The sequence below is a fragment of the Leucoraja erinacea genome, chromosome 40, assembly GCF_028641065.1.
Source record: "Leucoraja erinacea ecotype New England chromosome 40, Leri_hhj_1, whole genome shotgun sequence".
NCBI classification, from domain to species: Eukaryota; Metazoa; Chordata; class Chondrichthyes; order Rajiformes; family Rajidae; genus Leucoraja; species Leucoraja erinaceus.
In genome coordinates, this window is record NC_073416.1 from 6,203,026 (window position 1) to 6,229,342 (window position 26,317).

General features: G+C 42.3%; 1 protein-coding gene across 1 annotated transcript; it reads left to right on the forward strand.

The window, feature by feature from the left end:
* The first annotated feature begins 12 nt into the window (after positions 1–12).
* On the forward strand, positions 13–26,059 carry LOC129714686 (uncharacterized). Its single transcript, XM_055664442.1, has 15 exons — positions 13–307; positions 1,609–1,807; positions 2,845–3,188; positions 3,661–3,791; positions 8,657–8,821; positions 8,944–9,095; positions 11,159–11,249; positions 12,488–12,609; positions 13,983–14,070; positions 15,454–15,569; positions 19,398–19,493; positions 19,985–20,134; positions 21,068–21,515; positions 23,400–23,599; positions 24,431–26,059. The coding sequence occupies exons 1-15, from the start codon at positions 252–254 to the stop codon at positions 24,530–24,532; spliced, it is 2,460 nt and encodes an 819-aa protein (XP_055520417.1). The 5' UTR covers positions 13–251; the 3' UTR covers positions 24,533–26,059.
* The last annotated feature ends 258 nt before the right edge of the window (positions 26,060–26,317 follow it).

Consider the following 26,317-nt stretch of genomic DNA (forward strand, 5'->3'; position numbering starts at 1 on the left):
CTGCGAGGCGGCGGCAGCAGAGGACGGACGGACGGACGGACGACGACGACGACAGTAGCGCGGGCGGCGGCAGCGGGCAGCCGGTTGCAGGGCACGACGAGCTGTGAAGGTCGAGCGGACAGAGCCGGTTGCAGCGGACGCCTCTGCCGGGGCTCGACGTGCTCACCTTTACCGTGAGCCAAACAAGAAGAAGAGGGGAGTCTGAAACCGGAAAGAAACCTCACTTTACGAAAGAAAAAGGAAGCTTAGCCATGGCAGCGCCCTTCAGGAAAGCGAACCCTCGGGGTCCGGCGCCGGCGGCTCCCAGGTGAGGTGGCGCCCGAGGAGAACCACAGCCCGTGGTTCAAGTGGGCCTAGTTTGTGCCTAGTCTTTGGGTTGTGCTGACATGTTTTTTTAAAAGGCAGATTTGTGTTTATTTTGCACCTTTCCCGACGTCAGAGTGTTCCCCAGAGCATTTCACAATCACATGAGTGCTTCAGAAATGTAGTCATGTTGTGAGATGTAGTTATTTGTTGTGCAGCAAATTAGCCACAAATGGCAGTGGGCAGATGGCCAAATATAGTGTGTTTTTAAAATGTTTGTAAATGAGGCATCAGTTCAACATTTCATGCGATAAACTACATCTTCAAGAGTGTAGCGCTGCCTTAGTATTAGCACAAATGCAGTTTAAGCTTGATATTTTGTCTGGGACTCAAATACACCATCTCCCATCCCAAGGTATTATCAATCAAGCTGCAGCTGATATTGGACAATAAGGTTTAAAAAATGGTACTAAGATGGCTATTTGAGCAGGTATGTTGTACCTTCTCTGCAAAAAAATCATCTTGTCTTGGCCCTTGCAGCAGCAGCAGGTGGTTTCTACCACCAGCAAACCATGTAGTAGTAAATATGGGTTGAAGCACATGATCTGTTAAATGGTCAAAAAAGGCATAAAGTACTCAGCAGGCCAGGCAGCATCTCTGGAGAACACGGATAGGTAACGTTTCAGGTTGGGACCCTTCAGACTGATCTGAAACATTGCGTATCCATGTTTTCCAATGATGCAGTTCCTTGTGTCTCCATCTCCTAAATTATGTTTGGCATAGCTGAAGGTTGAGGACTTATCAGCCGGAAGAATCTTTCTTCTGAATCCATGCTCGCAGACCAGATAACATTGGCTTTCCTTCAACTAATGCTGAGGCAGCTCTCAACCCTTTATATAGGACTTGGGTAGCATACGCTGCTGTAGACCTTGGTAGTGCAGCAGATGTTGAAATGTGTGTGGTGTGCTGTTTGATATCTGTGGCATATACAGAGAACATCTGGAATAGATTTTCAAAAGTACATGGATTGCACATATAGGGCAACTTGGAAAGAATATATAGAAAGTTGTAAATCCTCGGCATGTTGGGCAGCATCTGTGGAGCAAAGTAGCAGATACAATTTCATCCTGTGCAACAATTCTTAGTCATCAACCTCCATCTTGATTCATAGGTCTCCTGATTGTCAAAGGCAGCAGTAAACCATTCGTTGCCTGCAAAAATAGTAAAAATGCACTCATTTTGTTTTGGTATTGTGTGCTATGTGATTTGCAACAAAATAAGGATTTTTTTCTGGTTTCTGGGCAGAAATACAAGTCTTGCTCACAAAGCTCGATCTGTAAAACTGACTGAGGCCAACAAAGAGAACTGTCCGGAACCAGTGAGGCCAGAGAAAGAAGCTACCAAGCAAGGCAGCAGACTACCTGTGCCGGTGAAAAAGTTCAAAGTAAAATCTGTTCCAGACTTCAAAAAGTTGCATCAAAATTGGGATCGTAACTTCCAGAAGGTAAGGCTTGCCTAATGGACATGGACTTCAGAGAATACGTTGATTCTATGCAGAAGGTTAAACATGTTAGGGCTCTTTTCCCATTGACTGGAGATAGAGGCAGGCAGGCCATGGTAATGATGTGATAGCGGTCTTTATGATAATCAAAGGTGTTCACAAAGCAGCAGTTGAAAGGAAGTTTTCACTTGCGATTGAGATCAGAACTGGCGACTATATAATAATTGAAATTCTTTAGTTCTCTTTACCCAGAGAACATGAAAGGCATCGTTGAAATAAACAGCAAAGATGTAGTTAAGGGGAGCTAAAGAAATGGGGAATCAAGGATATGCTGAGGAGCTTTGATGAAGATGGGTGTCAGGAGGCTCTTGTAAACTTTCAACATCAGCAGAGATCAGTTGGATCAATTGGGCTGTTTCTGTGTTGGGACCTTTTTTACTGATTTGAAACTTGTTTTGATCACTGCTAGTTCAGATAAAACTTTAAATGTATTAAATTTAAGTTGACAACTTTAACCGAGTGGGCGTGCTCATTGGAATGACTTGCTGCCAATGCTTATGTACCAATCATAATTAACTCTGCACCTTGGTGATTGCCAGTCACCCCCCCCCCGGACACTCCTTCCCCCAGAAATATTGCACTATTGCTAATGTATGTACATATATATATCTTGCTGTTCCATTATTCTATGCTCGCTCTTCTGGGTGATTTGCTAACTGCATTTTGTTGTCTCTGTACTGTACACTGCACAATGACAATAAAGATTGAATCTGAATCTAAAGATTGAATCTGAATAATAGTTCCTAGACAAAACCTTGTTGTATAATTATAAGCAATCTTAGAAAAATGAAAGAATATCACTGTAGCTCAAATGTAATTTTAGGCCATTGTGATTGTGGATTGCCACGTCTGAGATCAACAAATTGAATGTTTTTCTTTCTTGCTGAATGGCACTGAATTTAGTACATGTATTGTCTGCCTTTGTCATCGTGTTCTGAATATGGTTGATCACTACTTCTGAATTTTGTTTCTTATTCTAGAAACAAACAGCAGCCAAGAAAGCTTGCACCCGGCCAGTTCCATTTAATTTTGCAATGGCCAGAGGAGCCAAATCAACTGAGCCCATGAGCACAAAGCAAGCCATCTGTGATGAGACGATAGTGCTGTCTTCGGCAGCAACCAAGGAAGGGTCCTTCGAATCTGAGGAAAGTTATCCAGTGGGTGGTAATTGTGCAATGGCAGATACGGATGCAGCTGCAGGTGAAACAATACCTATCCCGGACCGATGCTCTGGTGAACTGCCACACCAAGAGCAGCAAGACTTTGATCCTAGCATTTCAAGTTTAGAAATTGACTGGAGTGTGGCAGCTAAGAAAGAAAAACAGTAAGTAAAAAATAAACTCTCTCGCACATTCACCAATTGTTAAAGAATGAAGCATGTAGACAAAGAAACCATAGACTAGAGAATACTGTTGTGCAGATAGACTAAGCCAATTCTTGCATGAAACAAATTTAGTGTGCGGGTTTGCTTTAGTTTGTGTAGGAAGCATCTGCAGATGCTGGTTTACCCCAAAGATAAACACAATGCTGGAGTAACTCGGCATCTTAACAAGCAGCATCTCTGGATAGAAGGAATGGGTGATGTTTCGGCTCGAGACCCTTCTTCAGTTTTGAGTCCGCGCCAAGTAGTGCAAACTATTATCTCAATCAGTCCTTACTGCTTGTTGTAGCTAAAGTTTTATTTAAATGGACTGAGTTCCTACATTACCAATAGTATTCAGTGATGTTGTGTTTTTTGCCCTTGTCTTTCAGTTTTATCCCTACAATATAATTCCATTATCTTTATTTTTCTCTAGATTTGACCCTTGCCAAGCAAGTTCAACTCCAAGTAAAACCAAGAACTCCGACATCCAGAATCCAACACAGGAGATCAAGCCTCCTTCAATGGTAAAAGAAAAAATGGATATCCTTCAGACACCAAAAGCAGGTACTTTGAGTAAATCCTTTGATAGAAGATGCATGGGGAGATGCAAGCACTCAACTATTCATTTTAATTGGGGGACATGCCCATGTGAGCCACTTGACCCAGATATACAAAATGGAAGCCAGTTTGGTCTAGTCTCGAGACCACATGAATAACACATGATTTTGGTATTGTGAAGCAGAGTACTTGTTTTGCCCTTTTCCTAAGTGGCTGTCGGTGGCAGTTGCTTCGCCACAAAGTACATTTTTCAATAAAAGATAGCAATTGCGTTTCCATTACTTGCATAAAAAGCAGAAATCTTACTTTGTGATCATTGTTAGGTTTCAGTTTCACTTTGCTTGATGGAAGACGAGCAATTTATCTTTGCTGGGGTAAATTACAAAGTGCTTGAGGTTAATGGTGAGTTGAAGTGTAGGATCCAGACTTGTAGCAAATGTAAAGCTGGAGTAAAATTCTGACGTTGCAGACTGCAAGTTAGTAATTGTGTAATCATTTAACACTATTTCAAATGCCAGGTTATAGATTGACTTGTCATTTCTAGCCTCGTAACCTAAAATGTCAGAGCCTTCAAATTTTGGTTTAAGAATATAACTCGTCTTCTTTTTTTTTTGTCTGTAATTCTAATAAAACTCTTATCCTCCCGGACATAAACTATCTATGTAGTAATTTCATTTGAGAGATTTGAATTTGAGATGGTGGGCATGCTTACCACATAACTAACAAAGAATCCTAGTAGTAACAGTTTGGTTTTAGTTTAGACATACAGCGTGGAAACAGACCCTTTGACCCACTGAGTCCGCGCCAACCATCGATCACCGGTACACAAGTTATACCCTACACACTAGGAACAATTTGCAGAACTAATTAACCTGCACATCTTTGGAATGTGGGAGGAAACCGGAGCACCCGGGGAAAACCCAAGGAGGACGTACAAACTCTGTGCAGACAGAACCCGTTGTCAGGGTTGAACCCGGGTCTCTGGCTGCAATAAGGCAGCAATTCTACTGCTGTGCCACCCTTAGGATTACCCTGAACTTCACTTTTGTCTTAATTTATGTACAGTCGAATCTAGTAATATTTTATGAGGTGCAAATATGACGTGGGGATGTTTCCGTCTGATTTTTCAAGTGCTTGTCTTCACTCGAACCCCCATTATTTACTTTTGCTCTTTGTGCAATGTGCCAAGCAAATCAGAATGTTCATATAATATGGACTGTTGGCATCATGGTTTGCAGTTTCTTGTCTTAACACCACTGAAGGTGTTAGGTTGCCAGAATCAGCTGAGAAGGTATGAAGTCAGGAGTTTGACACCAGCATGTGAAAAGTTTCACCAGCAATATTTTTTGCACCTACTTTCTCTTTCTGCTAACACTCGTCTTGACATCCTAATTCGCACTCGAGTAAAATGTCATTGAACTTGAGGCTTGCCCTTTATTTACAGCTGGCTCCTTGTTGTATCTGCAGATGTTACTGCTGGGGTCTCAGCTCTCAGCTGGCTCAGATCAGATCCACTGATGATCTCAAAGTATTAAAGGCCTGGTGCTGTATTGTACTGGTGTCAATAGGTCTACTCTGGTTGTTGTATTTTTACTGGGGCCGAGATCTATATCTATATCTACATCAACTACAAGTTAACTTTGAATCTGGTCGCGAATAGTTGGAAGGTGCCGATCCAGTCCAGAGACTCAGAACTTAATCTAAGCTGACGGCTCTGTTCAGTGCTAAGGAAATGCTTCAGTTTTGGATGTGCTATCTACAGTGTGACATTAAACAAAGTGTTTGTCATCGAGAATATAAGCTCCAAATAAATACTAGAATAATCTTTGGTGCCCTGGTCAATGTTTATCTCCCAACCGATGTTACTAAAAACACAAGAGACTTCAGATGCTGGAATCTGGTGTGGGAAGACACAGTGCTGGAGGAACTCAGTCGGCTAGGCAGCATCTGTGGAGGGAAATGGACAGAAGACATTTCAGGTCGGAACCCTTGAGACTGATGATGCTCTCTGTCGATTTCCCTCCAGATGCTGCCTGACCCCTGAGCTCCTCCATCAGTTTGTTTTATGCACACTAAAACGTTATGTAAATATCATGACAGTCCTGTTTCAGGAAGCTTGTTGTATGCAAATTGGCCGCTGCATTTCTTGAATTACAACATAATCTTCGAGTGCTTTATTCACCAGACAGCGCAATGGATTTTTCCTGCCGTGGGCACTGAACCATCTGCGATTTCTGATCTCCCTGTCCTTGAGGGGAAATTGCTGCATTTCTCTTCCCGTGTACAAAGTTGTTGCTTGAAAAATGGCGCAAAAAGATGCATAGAGCCAATAATCGCTGGGATCTCGGAGGTATCACACCGTGTTTGCTTGCAAGTTTTTTGCGCTCATAAACTGATGCCTGTTTCCAAATGCAAGCAAACTTCTGTAAACCAAATTTGACTAATTGACTGCTTCATAGGAGATATCCAGTCTTGGCTGACACCTAACCCACAATCTCTGTACTTGCCCTGGACTTTCTCACCGCCAGGCCCCAGGTAGTCAAGATGGGAGGGAATACATCAAAGTCCCTCACCCTGAGCACAGGATCTCCCCAGGGTTGCGTCCACAGCCCCCTATTGTACTCCCTGTACACACATGAATGTGTGGCTAGGTTCAGCTCCAACTCGATAATCAAGTTTGCTGATGACACTGTGGTGGTGTGCCTAATCTCAGACAACGATGAGAAGGCCTACTGGGAGGAGGTGGCTGAACTGGCACTCTGGTGTCAGGACAACAGCCTCCTCTTGAACATCAAAAAAACTAAGGGGCTGATTGTGGACTTTAGGAGGGCACATCATCCGAGGACGTACAACACCATTGAGGATAAATGCGGATACTGTGGCTAGGGTGAACTGTTTTAAATATCTGGGAGTCCACGTCTCTGAGGATATGACATGGACATTACACGCTGCAGCACTCGTGAGTAAGGCAAGGCAGCGCCTTTACCACCTCAGGCAATTGAGGAAATTCAGAGTGTCTCCGAGGATCCTCCAGTGCTTCTACTCAGTGGCTGTGGAAAGCATCTTGTCCGGAAATATTACCATCTGGTTTGGGAATTGCTCTGCCCAGGACAAGAAGGCTCTGCAGAGAGTAGTGCGTTCGGCCAAACGCACTATGGGAACTTCACTCGCCCCTCTGCAGGAACTATACATCAGGACGTGCAACTCCAGAGCCAATAAAATCATGGGAGACTGCTTCCATCCCTGCAACGGACTGTTCCAGCTGCTACGTTCAGGCAAACTCCTCCATTGCCATGCTGTGAGAACGGAGAGGTTGAGGAGGAGTTTCTTCCCAGAGGCCATTAGGAGTGTAAACTCCTATCTCACCAGGGACTAACCTTACTGTACCACTCTACTGCTTTTTTTAAATTGCTGTTTTTTTTTTTAACTTTTTCCTTTCACCCACAATATGTAATATGTAAAAGAATATGTGATTCTGTTTGTAGTTTGTTTGGTTGTTTGTTTTTTTGCACAAAGTCCGCGAGCATTGCCACTTTTCATTTCACTGCACATCTCGTATGTGTATGTGACGAATAAACTTGACTTGACTTGCCCACTGGATAAGAGGGAATATGCATTTATTTATTTTTAGTTGCAGCGTGGAAACGGGCCGTTGGGCCCACCGAGTCTGTGGCGACCAGTGATCTCCCGTACACTAGTTCTATCCTACACACTAGGGACAATTTACAGAAGCCAATTAACCAACAACCTGCAGGTCTTTGGAATGTGAAACAAGAGCACCCGGAGAAAATCCACGTGATCACAGGGAGAAAGTACAAACTCTGTACAGACAGCACCGGTAGTCAGGATCAAACCGGGTCTCTGGTGCTGTAAGGCGTAACTCTACTGCTGTGCCACTGTGCCCCCCTCTCATTATATCCATGGGTGCAAACCTATTTGGCCAGTGTATACAGGCTAAAGGTATTTAATCAGATAGGATTCACGCCAAAACCAACTGACGTAGCACGGTACTGATCAAGACGATGCTCTGAAACAGATATTAAGCATGATGACACACATTCTCCTTTGCATGGTTGGGCCCACAGAGCCAGTGCCAGAACTGCACTGTGTGCCACTGGATAATTGTCTTGTTCTAGTAAATGCTTATCAAATCTTGCAGGTGTGAACTACTTTTACCTGGATATGCTGCTTGCCACATGCATGTCCCTTTATAGGATTTTCACATTTATTATGCAGTTCTCATTCATTCCAAGTGAAGAGAGATTCGAGTTAGCTTTACCATTTTCTGTTAGCTACCTATATAGAAGCCTGCAAATTCATTCACGATAAAGGTATCTTGTATGCCTATTTTCCATGTGCTTAATCTGACCCTTTATCATGGGGACTGTAGCAAGAGACGGCACAGAAGCAGGCCCTTCAGCCCATGAAGTCCATGCCCAACCACTCATTTTACACCAATTCCATTTTTTATACTGAAGATTAATTTGCTCAGAAATTCCTTCCAGTGGAAATTAATGCACACTGGACTTTTCCAAAACACAGACTTGAACGTATTTTTGATTCTCCCCATGATTATGTAGACTGATAGTTTAAGGATTTGATATTTTTAACTGCTGAACGACACGGGTTTCGTATGGAAGGATGATTTTCATCGCGTATCATTTGCTCTATGCACGAGCAAAGTGGCTGCCCCTGTTCCCCGGCCCTCTCCTCCCCCCCCCCCCCCCCCCCCCCCCCCCCCCCCCCCCCCCCTTCCTTTATTCCTTTTCTAACCTTGCGTACACTAAAGTACCGGCACTCTGCATGTTTAAAGTGGGGGCAGTGTTTGCATTTGGCAGCATTCAGAATAACTCTTTTCTATACAATTGTAGGCAATAGTGATGGAGATTTTGTGGGCAATCCAATGGCATTACAGAGCATCCTATCGAATGTTGGAATTGATGCTTTTAGTATTATTAATAACAAACCCAGTCTGGCAAATGGAGTGTCTGTGAAAAAGAACATCCAAAATCCTGAACAGGCTAACCTGAATCCAGGTATTTTTCCTGCATTTTAAACAATATTTGTATATTTCAAACCAGTAACATTGTTCATAATGGAAGCTGTGCAGAGACCGTGGCTCTAAGTTTCTTATTTTGTGTGGATTTTCTTAATGTAGGTAATAACAAAGGTATGGCACTGGGGAGTGCCAGATCGACTGTTGATGGCAGGAATACTTTCAGCATCCTCTGCGGCAAAACTAGTATAAGTCAAGCCCCTGCGAAGAACAGTGTACTCCACTGCAAGTATCCTGCGCAAAACCCATTTATGGTAGGTTATTTTGAAAAGAATGCTCAAGGTGTTTGCTGCAAAATTAAACTGCCTATATTTGTAAGCAGTTTATCTGTAGGCCTTTACCACAATTAATACTTGTTTCCGAATGCTATCTGGATTTATTATCTCTTAAAGCACATTTTTTAGACGAGAGCTAAGTAATCTTTGTGCTCAATTTTGGTCGTAATTTTCCTATATCATGCTTTAATTCTGAGTTTGTTGCTACTTTTGGCTCGTATAAAATAACAAAGACTGACCTGTTACGTGCAGTCCGGCTAGTACAGTGAGCAAGGATTCTTTGGAAAAGGTAAACACAAGGAACTGCAGATGGTGTACAAAACTAAAGAGGCACAAAGTGCTGGAGCAACTCAGCAGGTCAGGCCGCATCTCTGGAGAACATGGATAGGCAACGTTTTAAGTCGGGACCCTTCTTTAACCTGATGATAGTAGGGGAATGAAAGCCCAGCAGTCCTTCCAGATGAGACAGAGGTTCACGTGCACCTCCTCTAACCTTATCTACAGCATTCGATGCTCCTGATGTCTATTCTCCAGGCATGCTTCTTAACCTACGGAGTTCCTTCGGCATTTTGTGTCTCTCCCTGGAAAATGACACTCACTTTGACCAACTTGTGCAGGGGGAAATATTTGCTATGAAGTACGTTGCTATACAGCACCTTGAAGTGACGAGCAGTTCGCAAGCAACCGCGCATTGTTCCATCCATCGCACTGCTGACGAAGAAGCACTGACCTTTGGGATAATAACTGTCGGAAGTCACAACCTAGAAGATTGTGCAATCTACGATAAGCACACACCTTGTTGCAGAGACAACCGTGTCTCCAATATTTGGAATTATCAATCCTTGGAACACGATGTGTCTTATTTTGCATTCAGGGGCATAGTATTGCTCATGTTCTCTTGTTGCGTGGCCTGATTCTGCCTATCGGGAGCTGCTTCTGGTCCTTGTCATCAGACGACGGTGCTCCAACCCATATTTGTCAGGGGACAGGTCATCTGCCCATTATCACATTCTTGTTATCAAGACCTTGCTGTGTACAAATTACTGCTGTGTTTAATGGAATGCAGCATTGACACGGTTTTGCATGTTAGTTCAATGGCTATATAGTGCTTTTGGCCTTCCCAAGGTTGTAAATGGCACATGCAAATAAATCCTAACCAATTACTTTACATCTGTGCGATGGCCAAATGGTGAATGAGGGCAAATAATTCATCTCCCGTATATACATTGCTTTTTTTTTTTTAAAGTTTGGAGATTTCAAGCAATGTGCTGTGTGAGTCTCTGAGCACATTTGACTCCTGGATATGAAAAGTTAACTGTTTCCCTTTCCACAGATGACCTGAGTATTTCCAGCACCTACTGCTCTTTGATTTGCATATTAGAATGCTGGCTGATCCTCAAACATTCAACTTGTCAGAGGAGTGTAATTGAATTACAGTTTGTTCCAGTTTATTTAACTTAACATTATGTCTCTGAGATTTTGAAAGGAGAAAATGTTGTTTTGCAGCATCATTGCCATTCTAAAGGCAAGACAAACCATTCCTGAACCCATGCGCTACTTCTGAAGTGTAGTTATTACGTTGGGGAAATGTCTCGTGAATCATAATCTTCCCTTATTGATCAGAGCTCATCATCACTCGTGTTGGCGTGTGAAACCTTTACTATGTTCACTCCATTTGTGAAAGTTATCGAGCATTAGAATTGTTGTTTTTAAGATTGGCTGATCTAATTGTCACTTCAACCACGTATTCCCATCTACCTTCATCCTGTTTGCTTATCCAGTATCTATCTCCCATTCCCTTAAATATTCAAGGATCCACCACCCATTTGAGGGAGAGAGTTCCAAAGCCTCTCGACCTTGCACAAGGGAAAATAAATAGTGGGAAATTAAGCAGTGACTCCTGGTTGTTGGTTCGACAAGAGGAAACATCCTCTCCAAATCTGCCCAGTGCAGACTCCTCTCGATCTTTTGTGTGTTTAAATCGCTCCTCTGAACCAAGTGAATACAGCCTAATTTGTTTAATTTTACCATTTATTTTACAGATTGGAAGATCATCCTATATGCCCTGTAATCGCCCAGCTCTCCCATTTGCCTTGGGCCGTGCTTCCTGCATTGCCAAACTAGATACCAAAGGTGAGCTGCTGTACAGATTTGTTTTAATCCACATACGAGATCTGGTAGAGTGGGCATGGAATGGGAAAGAGAGAGGAATTGTCGTGACATGATTAGTATCCATGATTTTTGTTCAGCCTTGTCCTTCTCCCATTTTGTCAATAGTTTTTGACCTATCCACCTGCATAGAACACAAAACTGGTGCACCAAGCTCAACACAGTTTAAAAAAAAAATATATGGTTTGTATTTTTTATTTCATTTAGAAATTGCTATTTAATGCAATCACTAAACAGACAGCCGTTGGCTAGTGTTCTACACTAAGCCAGAGGAGGTGCCAAAGACAGTGTTTGATTGTGGAACGGCTGTGCTGTAGTCTAATGCGAGGAATGATTTTGTATGTCGATGCGTATAATGTATAGTATACTAGATAGGACATCTTTTTATGCTTGCTCTTCCTGTTGCTAGCATTTTGATAGTTTAGTTTAGAGATACAGCGTGAAAACGGGCCTTTTGGCCCACCGAGTCCGCACCGACCATCGATCCCCGCACACTAACACTATCCTACACATACTAGGGATAATTTTACATTGATAGCATGCCAACTCACTTACAAACCTATACGTCTTTGGAGTGTGGGAGGAAACCGAAGATCTTGGTGAAAACCCATGCAGGTCATGGAGAAAACGTACAAACTCCGTACAGACAGTACCCATAGTCAGGATTGAACCCGGGTCTCTGGCGCTGTGAGGCAGCAACTCTACTGCTGTGCCGCACCATGGGGGAAGACAACCGGAGATCAAATGGGTGCACAATCCTGCAGGAGCAAGAGTTGGATGCTGGATAACTTGTGTCAGAAGATTCACTGCATCAAATGTACAATGGCAAAGTACCTCATGGAAAGAATAGATTGTTTTAGGAGATATTTCTAACAACCAACTTTCTATTTCTCCTCCTCTTGCAGTGACTGGGCAAGGTATCAATCAGGCCACCAGCTGCACCTGTTCATTATTTTTTTTACTTCACTGCAGATGATGAGCCGATAATACACTGATTTTGTTTTCTACTGTAGACTTTCTCGTCCCCCCCCCCACTTTCATTGATTGACCTGCTGTATTTTTATTGTACGTCTCTATGCTTGGCTTTGTTCAAGATCTGATTTCCAAAATGGCAAATTACAAAAATGTTCATATACAGTGCATTTCATTCCTATTATTTTACCATTTGTACAAGAGCAACTTAAGTTTCCATTTTCTTTCAGCTTCTGAAATAACTACTCCAAACAGAATTCTTCAGCCATTGAAACTGTATAATGAAGTGAGCAGCCGACACCATTTCTCCTCCAAGAAACCAGCCAGGCATAAACCTGATGACCCCGACTTGGTCTGTAAAAGTATTTTTAAATGTCTCTGGATAATAGCACTTGGTATTCTTTGTACTTGTGAGTTATACATTTCTTTATATCCTTCCTTTTCTCCCTACTCCAGCTTTCAAAACATGGGGATGGGTGATTAAGCCAACTGCAGTATAATTTTCTCGAGCAAAACACAGTGTTGGAGTAGCTCAGTGGGTCAGGCGGCATATGTGGAGGGAATGGACAGGCGATGTTTTGGGTCGGGACCCTTCAGACTGATTGTAGTAGGTGGGGTGTGGGACAAAGCTTGGCGAGCGATAGGTGGATGCTGGTGAAGGGGTTTGATTATGATGTTCTGTTTCGGAAGTAGCTATTCATGTTAGACCCAATCTTGGCCTAATGGAAAAAGGGCAGCTTCTCTCTTATTCATCCTGCTGAGACGCCAGCAAATTCACACAGACGGGAGGTCATTCGCCAAGGAAATATAAACTTAATATAAGTAAGTAAGTTAGTTTATTGGCCAAGTATTCACATACAAGGAATTTGCCTTGGTGCTCCGCCCACAAGTAACAACAAATATGACCTGCTCCTCGTGTGTTCGATGGGGTGAAGAAAGCCATGCCGAGATATTTATTCTCCTACTCGCCAAATAATGTGTCAGCTGTGTCAAGTAAATCCCAAATTACATCTCTGCTTTCCTCACATCTGTTAATTTAGTTTTTACAGCAGATATAGAGCAGGTATGATTGATGCAAAGGATTAACCTGGCACGTCTATAGCGCATTTTTGCAAAGTGGAAATTAAAGCATGGAGGAAGCGTGTGTGGTTTGTAGACTTTAGAATGTGGAATGTCATTGTCTTGGATGTTCAAACCAAACGCTTAGAGGAGCAAGTTTATTTTTACACAGTGTGCTGGATGCCTGGAACCACCTCTACCAGGGGTGGTAGAGGAGGCAAATATGATAGTGGCATTTCAGATGCTTCTAGATAGGCACATGGATATGGATCATGTACGGGCAGAGGAGATTAGTTTCTCTTGGTATCATGTGCAGCAGAGACTTTGTTGGGCCTAAGGGGCTGTTTTTGTGCTATAATCTTCTATATTCTATAATTTGTGGTAACATTTAACATTTTTTTTAAACTAATTACAAACTTCAGTACATTTGCGACCACTGGTGTTTTTGAGCAAAGGTCAAACTTTTAACTTGGGACTCCTGCAATTCCAATTTGACTAATGTTAAGAGTGAAGAAATAATTTGTATTAATTGCAGCCATGCCAGTAAAATCACTATCTTTTACTCCCCTTGTTAGAATTATCTTGTTCAATAATTTGGCCTTTGTTCCCTTTTGACCCTTTTTCATAATTGAAGAACTATGTAACACTTTCTTTGCCTCTCTCCAGGGGGAAGAACCCAGTGAATCCTCTAGCTCTGCTGCTCCCACATCCGTTTCTGCCGGAATCTCCTGCAACTGGAAACCACACGCCAAAAGTAGGTGGAAAAAAAGATGTATTTGTCTTAACAGCTTGCTCTACTTTAGGATGTCTGAAAATGCTTCATAATCAGAGGGTGGTGGATATATTAGAACAAGATGCCAGGGAATGTAGTTGAGGCAGGTACAATAATAACATTTAAAGGACATTTGGACAGGTACATGGATAGGACAGGTTTAGAGGAATATGGGGAAAAACAGACAGGTGTGACTAGAGTAGACGGGGACATGTTGGGCTCAATAGCCTGTTTCCATAATCTATCGAGAATGTTTTTGAAGTCCAGTCACCACTGTAATGCAGAAATATGTGGCAGCTAATTTGTACATAGCGGGCCCACTGTGACAATGACTGGGCAAGTTGGCTGGTCTGGTCCAAGTGCTGTTCTCAGCTGAATATCAGGAGCCCAGTGTTGGTTACTGTTTTTGATTTTGGTATCATCAAGAACTGCTCAATAATGAAGATTTAATCCACATCTTCCAATTGCATAGATTCATAGAAAATAGGTACAGGAGTAGAGGCCATTCAGCCCTTCGAGCCTGCACCGCCATTCAATATGATCCTGGCTGATCATCCAACTCAGTATCCCGTACCTGCCTTCTCTCCATACCCCCTGATCCCTTTAGCCACAAGGGCCACATCTAACTCCATCTTAAATATAGCCAATGAACTGGCCTCAACTACCCTCTGTGGCAGAGAATTCCACAGATTCACCACTCTCTGTGCGTATTAGTAATTCAACTATTATAGAATGCACACAAATTCAAATTCTCCACTTTAACATGGAACTTGGTATAAATTTGAATGCAGTGGCAGAGCTTTATATCAGAAGGATCAATTGTGTGCACTTTGAACTAGTGGTCTGTGTATTGATTTCCTATACACTTTTCTCTTGTGCATTCTGCTGAGACGCCAACAAATTCACATGGGTGAATTTTGTATTGGTTGTGTCTGAAAGTAAATAAAAGCATGGATGAGAGCCTTGCTGCAAGGGCAGAGACTGAAAATAACCCCCCCCCCCCTCCCATCAGTCTGAAGAAGAGTCTCAACCCAAAACGTACACCTATGCATGTTCTCAAAGGATGCTGCCTGATCTCGTGAATTACTCCAGGCCAATGTGTCCTTTTATTTTAAATGCATTTGATACTGTGAGAAGCTTCTTTACAGCAGGAGTTGTGAGACTCAACAGTGAAGCTCATAAATGGCAAATACATATTATTAAGGTAGAGTTGGATTGTCTAGGGATTGGAGGGTTATGAATTATGTGCAGGTGGATAAGCGTTGGTCTTGGCATAATTTTTGGTCTGTAAATTGTGGGCCGAAGGGACTGTGCTGTACTGTTCTGTGGTGATGCTGAACATAAAATCTTCTCTTTCATCTGCAGCCATGCAAACACCCGATCGAGCATTGCGACCATCTAACTGTCCTTTCAGCAGTACTCGCACTCCATGTGAAAACACCTGGCATCCAAGCCACATGCTTGCTCCCCCCTCTAGTATGGTCAGTATACATGTGACTTTCATTTTAATGGCGGTCTGTCTGTTAGATTTTCTCAGATTGATAATGATAAACTAGTAATAGATGGTGCAACTCCTCTCCTGAGTTATTTCTCGATGCCCCTCTATTCGATCTATCAAATATTTATCTGCCTCCATTTTAAATACTTCTAATGATCGTGTTGGACCTGCCTGCTGTCTTCTTGTTATTCTTGCACTAGAACCCGTGGATCTTTCTGTACTTTGTCTCTCTCCATTTAAATAATCTGCTTTTTTGATTTCTCTTCCCTCCAAGCCATTTGATATTCCCGAGGAAGCGGATTATGCCCATACTCAGTCAATTGATTCAATCTTTCTTATATTCCTATCCAACTCCCCTCTCTTGACCAAACGTCTGGTGACATGCACTGTATGGCCAAGTATTATTGGGCTGGTATCACAAGAAATTTCCAGCACCATCCCAGCAAAGGGATCTGTTGAGAATAAAATGAAAGTTGTGGTTCTCCTATCTGCTTCAGTAACACTGAGAATCTGCTGCCCCACCAGCCTCATTGATTTGCGACAAAGGCAAAACAGTTATAATGGGTGACTTCAATCTACATATAGATTGGGTGAATCAAATTGGCAAGGGTGCTGAGGAAGAGGATTTCTTGGAATGTATGCGGGATAGTTATCTAAATCAACATGTAGAGGAACCAACGAGAGAGCAGGCTATTTTAGACTGGGTATTGAGTAATGAGGAAGGGGTAGTTAGCAGTCTTGTTGTACGTGCCCCCTTGGGCAAGAGTGACCATAATATGGTTGAGTTCTTCATTAGGATGGAGAGTGACATTGTTAATTCAGAAACAATGGTTCTGAACTTAAAGAAAGGTAACTTTGAGGGTATGAGACGTGAATTGGCCAAGATTGACTGGCAATTAATTCTAGAAGGGTTGACGGTGGATATGCAATGGAAGACATTTAAAGACTGCATGGATGAACTACAAAAATTGTTCATCCCAGTTTGGCAAAAGAATAAATCAGGGAAGGTAGTGCATCCGTGGATAACAAGGGAAATCGGGGATAGTATCAAAGCGAAGGATGATGCGTACAAATTAGCCAGAAAAAGCAGCATACCAGAGGACTGGGAGAAATTCAGAGACCAGCAGAGGAGGACAAAGGGCTTAATTAGGGAAGGAAAAATAGATTATGAAAGAAAACTGGCAGGGAACATAAAAACTGACTGCAAAAGTTTTTATAGATATGTGAAAAGAAAGAGATTAGTTAAAACAAATGTAGGTCCCTTGCAGTCAGAAACAGGTGAGTTGATCATGGGGAACAAGGATATGGCGGACCAATTGAATAACTACTTTGGTTCCGTCTTCACTAAGGAAGACTTGTATAATCTGCCAGAAATAGCAGGGGACCGCGGGTCAAAGGAGTTGGAGGAACTGAGTGAAATCCAGGTTAGTCGGGAAGTGGTGTTGGGTAAATTGAATGGATTAAAGGCCGATAAATCCCTAGGGCCAGATAGGCTGCATCCCAGAGTACTTAAGGAAGTAGCTCCAGAAATAGTGGAAGCATTAGTAATAAAAAACTCTTTAGATTCTGGAGTAGTTCCTGAAGATTGGCGGGTAGCAACGTAACCCCACTTTTTTTTAAGAAGGTAGGGAGAGAGAAAACGGGGAATTACAGACCAGTTAGTCTAACGTCGGTAGTGGGGAAGCTGCTAGAGTCAGTTATTAAAGATGGGATAGCAGCACATTTGGAAAGTGGTGAAATCATTGGATAAAGTCAGCATGGATTTACGAAAGGTAAATCATGTCTGACGAATCTTATAGTATTTTTCGAGGATGTAACTAGTAGCATGGATAGGGGAGAACCAGTGGATGTGGTGTATCTGGACTTCCAGAAGGCTTTCGACAAGGTCCCACATAAGAGATTAGTATACAAACTTAAAGCACACGGCATTGGGGGTTCAGTATTGATGTGGATAAGAGAACTGGCTGGCAAACGGGAAGCAAAGAGTAGGAGTAAACGGGTCCTTTTCACAATGGCGGGCAGTGACTAGTGGGGTACCGCAAGGCTCGGTGCTGGGACCCCAGCTATTTACAATATATATATTAATGATCTGGATGAGGGAATTGAAGGCAATATCTCCAAGTTTGCGGATGACACTAAGCTGGGGGGCAGTGTTAGCTGTGAGGAGGATGCTAGGAGACTGCAAGGTGACTTGGATGGGCTGGGTGAGTGGGCAAATGTTTGGCAGATGCAGTATCATGTGGATAAATGTGAGGTTATCCATTTTGGTGGCAAAAACTGGAAAGCAGACTATTATCTAAATGATGGCCGATTAGGAAAAGGGGAGATGCAGCGAGACCTGGGTGTCATGGTACACCAGTCATTGAAGGTAGGCATGCAGGTGCAGCAGGCAGTGAAGAAAGCGAATGGTATGTTAGCTTTCATAGCAAAAGGATTTGAGTATAGGAGCAGGGAGGTTCTACTGCAGTTGTACATGGTCTTGGTGAGACCACACCTGGAGTATTGCGTACAGTTTTGGTCTCCAAATCTGAGGAAGGACATTATTGCCATAGAGGGAGTGCAGAGAAGGTTCACCAGACTGATTCCTGGGATGTCAGGACTGTCTTATGAAGAAAGACTGGATAGACTTGGTTTATACTCTCTAGAATTTAGGAGATTGAGAGGGGATCTTATAGAAACTTACAAAATTCTTAAGGGGTTGGACAGGCTAGATGCAGGAAGATTGTTCCCGATGTTGGGGAAGTCCAGGACAAGGGGTCACAGCTTAGGATAAGGGGGAAATCCTTTAAAACCGAGATGAGAAAAACTTTTTTCACACAGAGAGTGGTGAATCTCTGGAACTCTGCCACAGAGGGTAGTCGAGGCCAGTTCATTGGCTATATTTAAGAGTGAGTTAGATGTGGCTAAAGGGATCAGAGGGTATGGAGAGAAGGCAGGTACAGGATACTGAGTTGGATGATCAGCCATGATCATATTGAATGGCGGTGCAGGCTCGAAGGGCCGAATGGCCTACTCCTGCACCTAGTTTCTAAGTTTCTATGTTTCTATGATTCAGCATCAGGTGATGTTTGCCATTTTCACTCGCCTATGTCCCAGTTTCCACACTCGCTAAACACTGTTGTCCACTCTTCCAAGAGATTTACTGGGTTTACTAAAATATTTCTGTAACTAACTGTATAAAAAAAAATTAAAAAAAAGAATTAGAAGTGTATTAAAGTAGTAAAATTAATCTGATTGGTATTAATAAAATCCGCTACTCCGTTACCTCTGGAGCCCCAAGCATGCCATGTTAATGGAGTTTCACTATACTTTGTTTGACGTGTTTCAACAGTGGTTTTAATTAAAATGTGAACAGAATTTCTCCACATGCTCTGTTTAGCTAAATTACATTTGCTATATTAGATTGCAAATGCAATTCAACACTATTTAGTTGAAGAACAAGTTAATAAACATTCTTCACTGAAATACTCCCACTGTATTTAGTGACAATATGGCCATCAGCCTAATAAAGAATTCCTGCATGTGTACTTGCGTTGCCATCAAATCTTTAAAAGTGGTCATTTGCTGGTTCAAAATCATTGCTCTTGTGTAATAGAGTGATCTATTAAAAGATAGATTTCAGCCCTTAAAACCTGCCTGACGCCAAAATGAGAAGTTAAACGTTTCCAATTACAGCTAATACGCAAACAACTGTACCTGCTCTTTCTGTCTTATTGTTTCTATTGTGTGAATGTGCTGAGAATTCATGTTACTTTGTCATTCACAGGCATTGAACATCTTTTGTTAACCTCGCTCCCTTTCATTCTTGCAGGGTGCAACGTTCAAGTATGTGAAATGGTCAGATGTTCGCCTAGCAAAGGGCAAGGCTACTGAGAGCAGTGCCTCAGACAATGAAAAGGATCCAATGGTGGGTGGCCAATACCTCGATTTCAATTGAACCATGGGGCACTTTATAACTTGTCCAGTGCAGGTGGCGGAGGAGAATTGGAAGAGAATAAAAAAACATCTCACCAATTTGTCGGCTACCTGCCATAACACTTGCATTATGGTTTGGAATCCTTTTTATTCTCCTCCTCTGTAAAGCATCGTTAAGAATTGTTCTCCTTCCAGATGTCAAGGTGTTGAGTGATGTGATTAAATGTTACTTCTGAAGGGTCTCGACCCGAAACTTCTCCCATTCTTTCTCTCCGGAGATGCTGCCTGTCCCGCTGAGCTCCTCCAGCATTTTATGTCTTTCTTTGGTTAAATATTACACTGTATTGTCACTGTTCAAACTGTTTTTAAAATCATTGATGTGTGATCATATTCATCATCTTCAATAACCTGAGCCTCGTGCTTTCAAAGAGTGAGTGATGTGATTTTGACTGTGTAATGGATTTGGCACGCTCTCTATTTTAGGATCAGATTGTACTTCGTCTTTTTAATGATCCAGATGATCCAAATGACGTTGAGAAGGTACCAGAGATGCCAAGCTTGAAGCAAGAACTAGAAGGAGCAAAGTCTCAGGAGAGTCCAGTACTTATGGACCTAAAGCTGGAAAAGCTAAAGGTACAAGAACAAGTGATTACTCTCTAATTCAAGCCCTCTGATAGATACTTGCACCTTTGCTTCCAGGAATGTTGTCGCTTGATTGTTCATCACTTAGGTGCTATAAGAACCTGGTCTTTATACGGCCTGATTAACTTTCTTCCTATTTTCTTCCAACAATTTTACATTTTGCAGTGGGAGATGGGCATAACTGACTTTTCTCCTCCCACATATTTTTTGTATAAAAAAAAAAGCTTTGAACTAATGAAAACAGCCATATGGCTTAATTGATGTAACTTTGCAGATAAAGTACTGTGGGAATGTTTTAAATTCCCTTTTTTGTGTTCTTTGATAATGGACTGAGCTCCCCCTGTCTACTGTTCCAGACTGCTACTGAACGAGCTTCTCCGTTCTGAGCTGCGATTGTGTTCTTCACTCCTCACTGTGCGATGGTTGAGCATCTACTGTGCTTTGCTGGTTGGTTCTGCCCTTCTCTCAACCAAGTCTCTGTAATGGCTACAACATTGTAGTTCTGCGTACTAATGCTACGCTTGGCCAGGCCGCACCTGCTAAGCTGCCAGGACAACAGACCTTCATGGTCAGATCACGATCCCTGCACTTACAACCACTGAGACTTGAAAATGGAGCCAAACTGGTGACTCCGTATACTGTCGCAGTGTACTACTGCTGTCAGTGATGCTTATCTGTACAAAAATGAATTTCACCCACGTGATAAATATGCCCATAATACTCATTGCATTGATCAGAAGGGAGAAGCTCGTCCAGTAGCAGTCTGGAACCATAGACAGGGGAAGCTCAGTCCATCAATGTAAGCCAGTGTGCGCATCTCTTTGTGCCATGTATTTCCAGAGTAAGTGAAAACATTCTGTCACTTTGTTCCCTTTCTTATTTCCTTCAAGGTCTCTGTAATTTTTTTAAATTTTGCTTTTACAGAAAATCGAACTTCTTGCTCAACTTCTGCAGAAAGAAATTCAGGAGGTGAAGGTGATTGAAGAGACGCTTACAGAAAGCAACTGTGATGAAAGGGTTCCCCTCTTCTCGCAAGGATTTCCCAACCTGCCTGGTGCCATCTTGCAAAGTTGTCCAATTGCCACTGCCTCGAAGCAAGCTGAAGCTGAAGGATGCCTTCGGCCTTCTGAGTGCACTGAACTGGTCTCCAATCAAACACCTACACAGGCGGACTGTTCACGGAATATTAATGGTGTTTCTGGAGCTGTAAAAGATCTTTGCACAGTCACCCGCCAGTCTGAGATCCTGCTTCCTTCCACCGAGCCCCTTCTGAATGTGACGGACAACCTGCCCACACCTGTTAGTTGCAGCTCTGCTCACTTACTCACAACTGGGTTCAAATTCCAATCTCCCTATTCTAGTGGTCAAGCAGGTAAGTTACTTTCCCGTTAAGATGCAGAAAGTCACAATGAAGCGTTGAATTGAAAGTTACGGCACGGAAACTGGCCCTTCGGCCCACAAAGTGTATGCCGACCGTCAATCACGCGGTTACACTCGTTCCATGTTATTTTACTTTTGCGTCCACTCCCTGCACACAAGCGGCAATTTACACGCGCGCCTTTGGGATGAGGGAGGAAAACAGCACCCAGAGAAAACCCAAACAATCACATGGAGAACGTGCAAACTCCACATAGGCAGCACCAGAGGTCAGGATCGAACCTGTGACTGGCTGCTGTGAGGCAGCAGCTCTACCGGCGGTACCACAGCTGTTTTTAACCTAACCTGGCCTGCCCTTCCTAAAACCACGGATTCCTACTTTTATAAATAGAGGTAATTGGGTTAACTTCCATTGGTAAAGAAAACGTTCATATTGGCACATGCTTGTGTGTATCCAGATCCATGTAAGCTGCCTGCCTGCCTACCTTGGATTATTTATTTTGTCACTTTTTTTAGAAGTGTAGTGTCTGAAGTAATATCCTGATGTATTGGGAGGATGAGAATTGCTATGACATTAAGATAGACAGCAGCTCCCTTATTTATGGCCATGTGTGCCTTTAGCGATTCGATCTATTCCCCTTCTCTTTCTACACCTGCCTTCCATATCCTTTTAAAATTAGAATTTAAATGAAATGGCTTGCGCTGTTAAAACTCTATCTTTTATTTATTAGTTGGTTATAAAGCTAGTGAGAATGTTTCAATTCTGCATGAATAATGATCTAGAATTGCAAAGTGACTTGAGAAGCTAAATAAATCACTTTGTAAAATCCATCATTTTCCCAGGATTTACAATATCTATTTTGAAGTAAGATGCACAGCGCTTTGTCACGTGACTTGAATACTTGTTTGGGCAATGAACTGGAGGTATCCAGCAAAAATGAGCAATATTGAGTCTCTGCACAGCAGGAGTAAAACATCCCTGTAAGTGATTGGCATTATTAAGAACACATACCGTGTACAAAAGCAACTTTAAAAAAACAAAAAAAGAATTTTAGTATTTTTATGCAGTATTCGCTATCTTGCCAATATCTGTGGACAAGCTTTTCCCTTTGAGAATAGGGAAGATTCAAACAAGAGAACATGACTTCAGAATTAAGGGACAGAAGTTTAGGGGTAATATGAGGGGGAACTTCTTTACTCAGGGAGTGGTAGCGGTGTGGAATGAGCTTCCAGTGGAAGTGGTGGAGGCAGGTTCATTGGTATCATTTAAAAATAAATTGGATAGGCATATGGATGAGAAGGGAATGGAGGGTTATGGTATGAGTGCAGGCAGGTGGGACTAAGGGGGAAAAAAAAAAAAATTTGTTCGGCACGGACTTGTAGGGCCGAGATGGCCTGTTTCCGTGCTGTAATTGTTATATGGTTATATGTTATATGGTTAATATCTGGATGCATCAATCAATTATTGTTTCATGCAAAGACTGCAGGTGTATACATAACCACAGTGGCCATTTTGCACATAGAAAGATCCCATGTGTAACAAATGATGAATAACCACAATGTACTTGAGTGTTGGCCTAGACTGAGCCCCGAGTTTCAGCCCACAACACTTCCAACTTCAAGATAGACTAAGATCGATTAAGCAAACCTGATCATTAACCAATGAATTGCTATTGTTTAATGTAATGCTTTAATTTGTCGATTGTAAAGCTGGTTGTATACTATTCCACCGATCCGCTGGAGGAGTATCACAAAGGCGAGTGGTGGCTTTGTGAACTATTAGTGAAAGTAAAATGTATCCAACTCGTGTACGTATGCAATGAGACTCCCGGTTGCAGATCAGCTGTGAATTTTACAACCCGTCTCTTCTGACCTTCAGGTAGGGGGGCGCTGCATCCGTCCAGCGTAAAACGGAGGTTTGATGAGTTGCGTCCTGGATGCCGGAAGCGTTTTCAGGAGACTCTGCTGGATGAAGAGGTTTCCTGCTGCTTTGCTCGTATCGCCCTGTCGCCTGATAGGAGGGGAGACAGAAACTGCACCAACCCTGTGGCCAAAATACTCGAGCAACAAGACGTTATGGTGAGTAATACTGGCAACGGAGAAATATCAGGATGTTGTCCCATAACCTAGTGTAAGGAGAGAATGTGGCCGTATCCCATTTCTCTCTGGGTGGTGCAGCTGGTGGGGCTGCTGCCTCACAGCACCAGAGACCCGGGTTCGATCATTACCTTTGGGTGCTGTCTGTGTGGAGTTTGCACGTTCTTCCTCCTACATCCCAAAGACGTGCAGATTTGTAGGATAATTGGCTTCTGTAAATTGCCCCTGGTATGTATGCAGGGACTTGATGTGAAAGTGGGGTAAGATAGAACTACTGTGAATGTGTGATCAATGGCGGCATAGACTCAGAGGGCCGAAGGGTCTGCTTTCATTTTTCATCTTTCAATCAATCAGTCTTTATAGTTTATAAAACCCTTTATTGTTGCAGTTGTGATTTGCACCGTGCCAGGTCTAGTTTTGTGACCTGCATGAGCACACTTCAACCACATAGCAAATTGACCCATTACATGGAAACGCTGACATTATGCGAGGTTTTCACAAAGTGAAAGAAAAGTTCTCGCAGGGAAGTGTCTCAAAAGTTAGACTCCATGTTGGACTGCAGATTGGCTGAGGCCAAAATGAATGAAATAAACCTGTTGCCACTTGAATTGCATTCCACTCTGCTGGAAAGATGGAGAGCTTTGCAAAACTTTCCTGACTCCATGAAGGCAGATGTGATGAAAGCGTGTAGCTGTGGGAAGCAGTTGACTCCCATTCTTTCTGTTTGCAACTTTACAAATTGGGCTGAAGTCCTGAAGCTGATCCTAGAAGTGTTGAAGTCTTTGATTGTAATTGTATGTTTCTGCTCCACAGCACTTTGTCCCAATTGAGCTACCTCCTTGCATAAGCAGCCAGAGATGTCTCCAGCAGTTTCTGCAATCTGTTCAGGAGGAACAAGAATGTCCTACCCTCTAGATGATGCATTTATGAAGTTGTGGTATTTTCTATTTCTTTTGTTTTTTTCAATGCCTCGAAGTCTGGTGAGGAAACTAGTTTATAGTTACAAAAAAGTGAACTTGAGTGCCCTTCAAGAGCTTGGGCTACATTGTCACTTGAACAGCTATTGTCAATGTCCATGGTGATCCCTTGCTGAAACACAAAAGCCATGCTTTGTTTACATGAAACTTTGTCTACATATGCTGTCTCCTATGTAAAAGCAAGCACTTTGAAATTCATCAACTATATAATACTGCCTGACTAGCACAAGCATCCTAGTGACCTAACGCTTTTACCTGCTGTGTATTTCATCACTGTGGAAATTGCCTAAGTTTCAATGTACACTACAATACACTAACCCTATGTAACCACTTAATTAATAACTTGGAGTCTTGCTTTCTGTAATCTCTCTGATATGAACAGGACATGATAATGCATGCTACTGCCATCCTTTGCACATCACAGGCCTTCCTGCAGTCTCGCCACTTTGAAATACATGAGTTAATTGAATTATCCTTGTACACCAATGCTGGGAGCTGATCAAAGCCAGAGTTCGAGAAAAGTCATGCTTTTTTTAAGCCGCAGAGCTCCAAGCATAGATTGGATCATGTGACTGCTGTTTTAACGCAAGGACAACAGTTTATCCTAACCGTCCCATAGTGTAGTCATGTATCCAGCATTAGCTGAAATGTTGACCAAGTGTAAAATAACCTGTTTTAAAGTAAGTTCCCCAAATCCAGCGACTGATTTGATTCTAATTCAACCAGCAGTATTCAACATTGAGGGTAGCCGGACTTTATTTGTAATATTTTTGTTTACTGTATCACTACCAAAATCTTTGCAAATTAAAAAAAAAGCATCTGTCCTACATCACCTGCATTGTTTGGTATGTCTGAAAACTGTTACTAGGCATCATACTTGCTTGGTCTTACCACACAATGTGGCTTGATATCTTCAACTTCCCATTGAGTGGAGCATCAAAGAACTCTTGTGTGCCAGGGTTGAGTTCTGCTTAGTGACTGAGAAGCAAGCAGCTTGCTAGCCTGCGTGTCAGTAAGCTGCTGTGTATACTTTTAACAAGTAGATGTTTAAATTCTGACTTCATCCCTTGAATCTGCTTTGGGCACAACTTAGACATCTTTTCTTTAGTCTTGTAACGTATGCAGACTAAAATGCATTTTGATTGAACCATTCCAATCTGGTCGTCTGCTTTAGATTTTAATCTCTGCCTTTGAGGTGCCTACACAAGCCTGACTCTCATAGAGGAAGGTTTTATTTTCAATTGGAAAAGTTCAGATTTTTCTATTAAAGCTAATATAACATGCTGTAAATAACCAAACCTGGTAATGTATCTGCAAAGTTTGTCAATTCCTGTATAAATACAAAATTGCTGCCTTTGCTTTGCTAGTCCCTGAAGTGTTTGTGTGTCTTGTACATTTTTGTATATGTATGTACTATGCAAATAAAGCTTTGGATGCATTTAACAAAGAAAATATTCAAATCATTCTTACATCTGTCCCATTCACTTTTTTATTTATATTTATATACATTTATATTTATACATGTTCAACCTATTATTGTTTGGGGGAATTTGCCAAATAATTGTCTTGAAATTATGATTTGAGGCACCCTAATTTCAATCCATGCTTTTTTTCCATGACTTGACCAGCCTGAGTTGGAATCCCTTCCATTACCATTCTGCGCTAGGCTGGGACAATTCTAGCTGACTGGAGATTGAACTATTCACAATTAGGAAAACCTTGC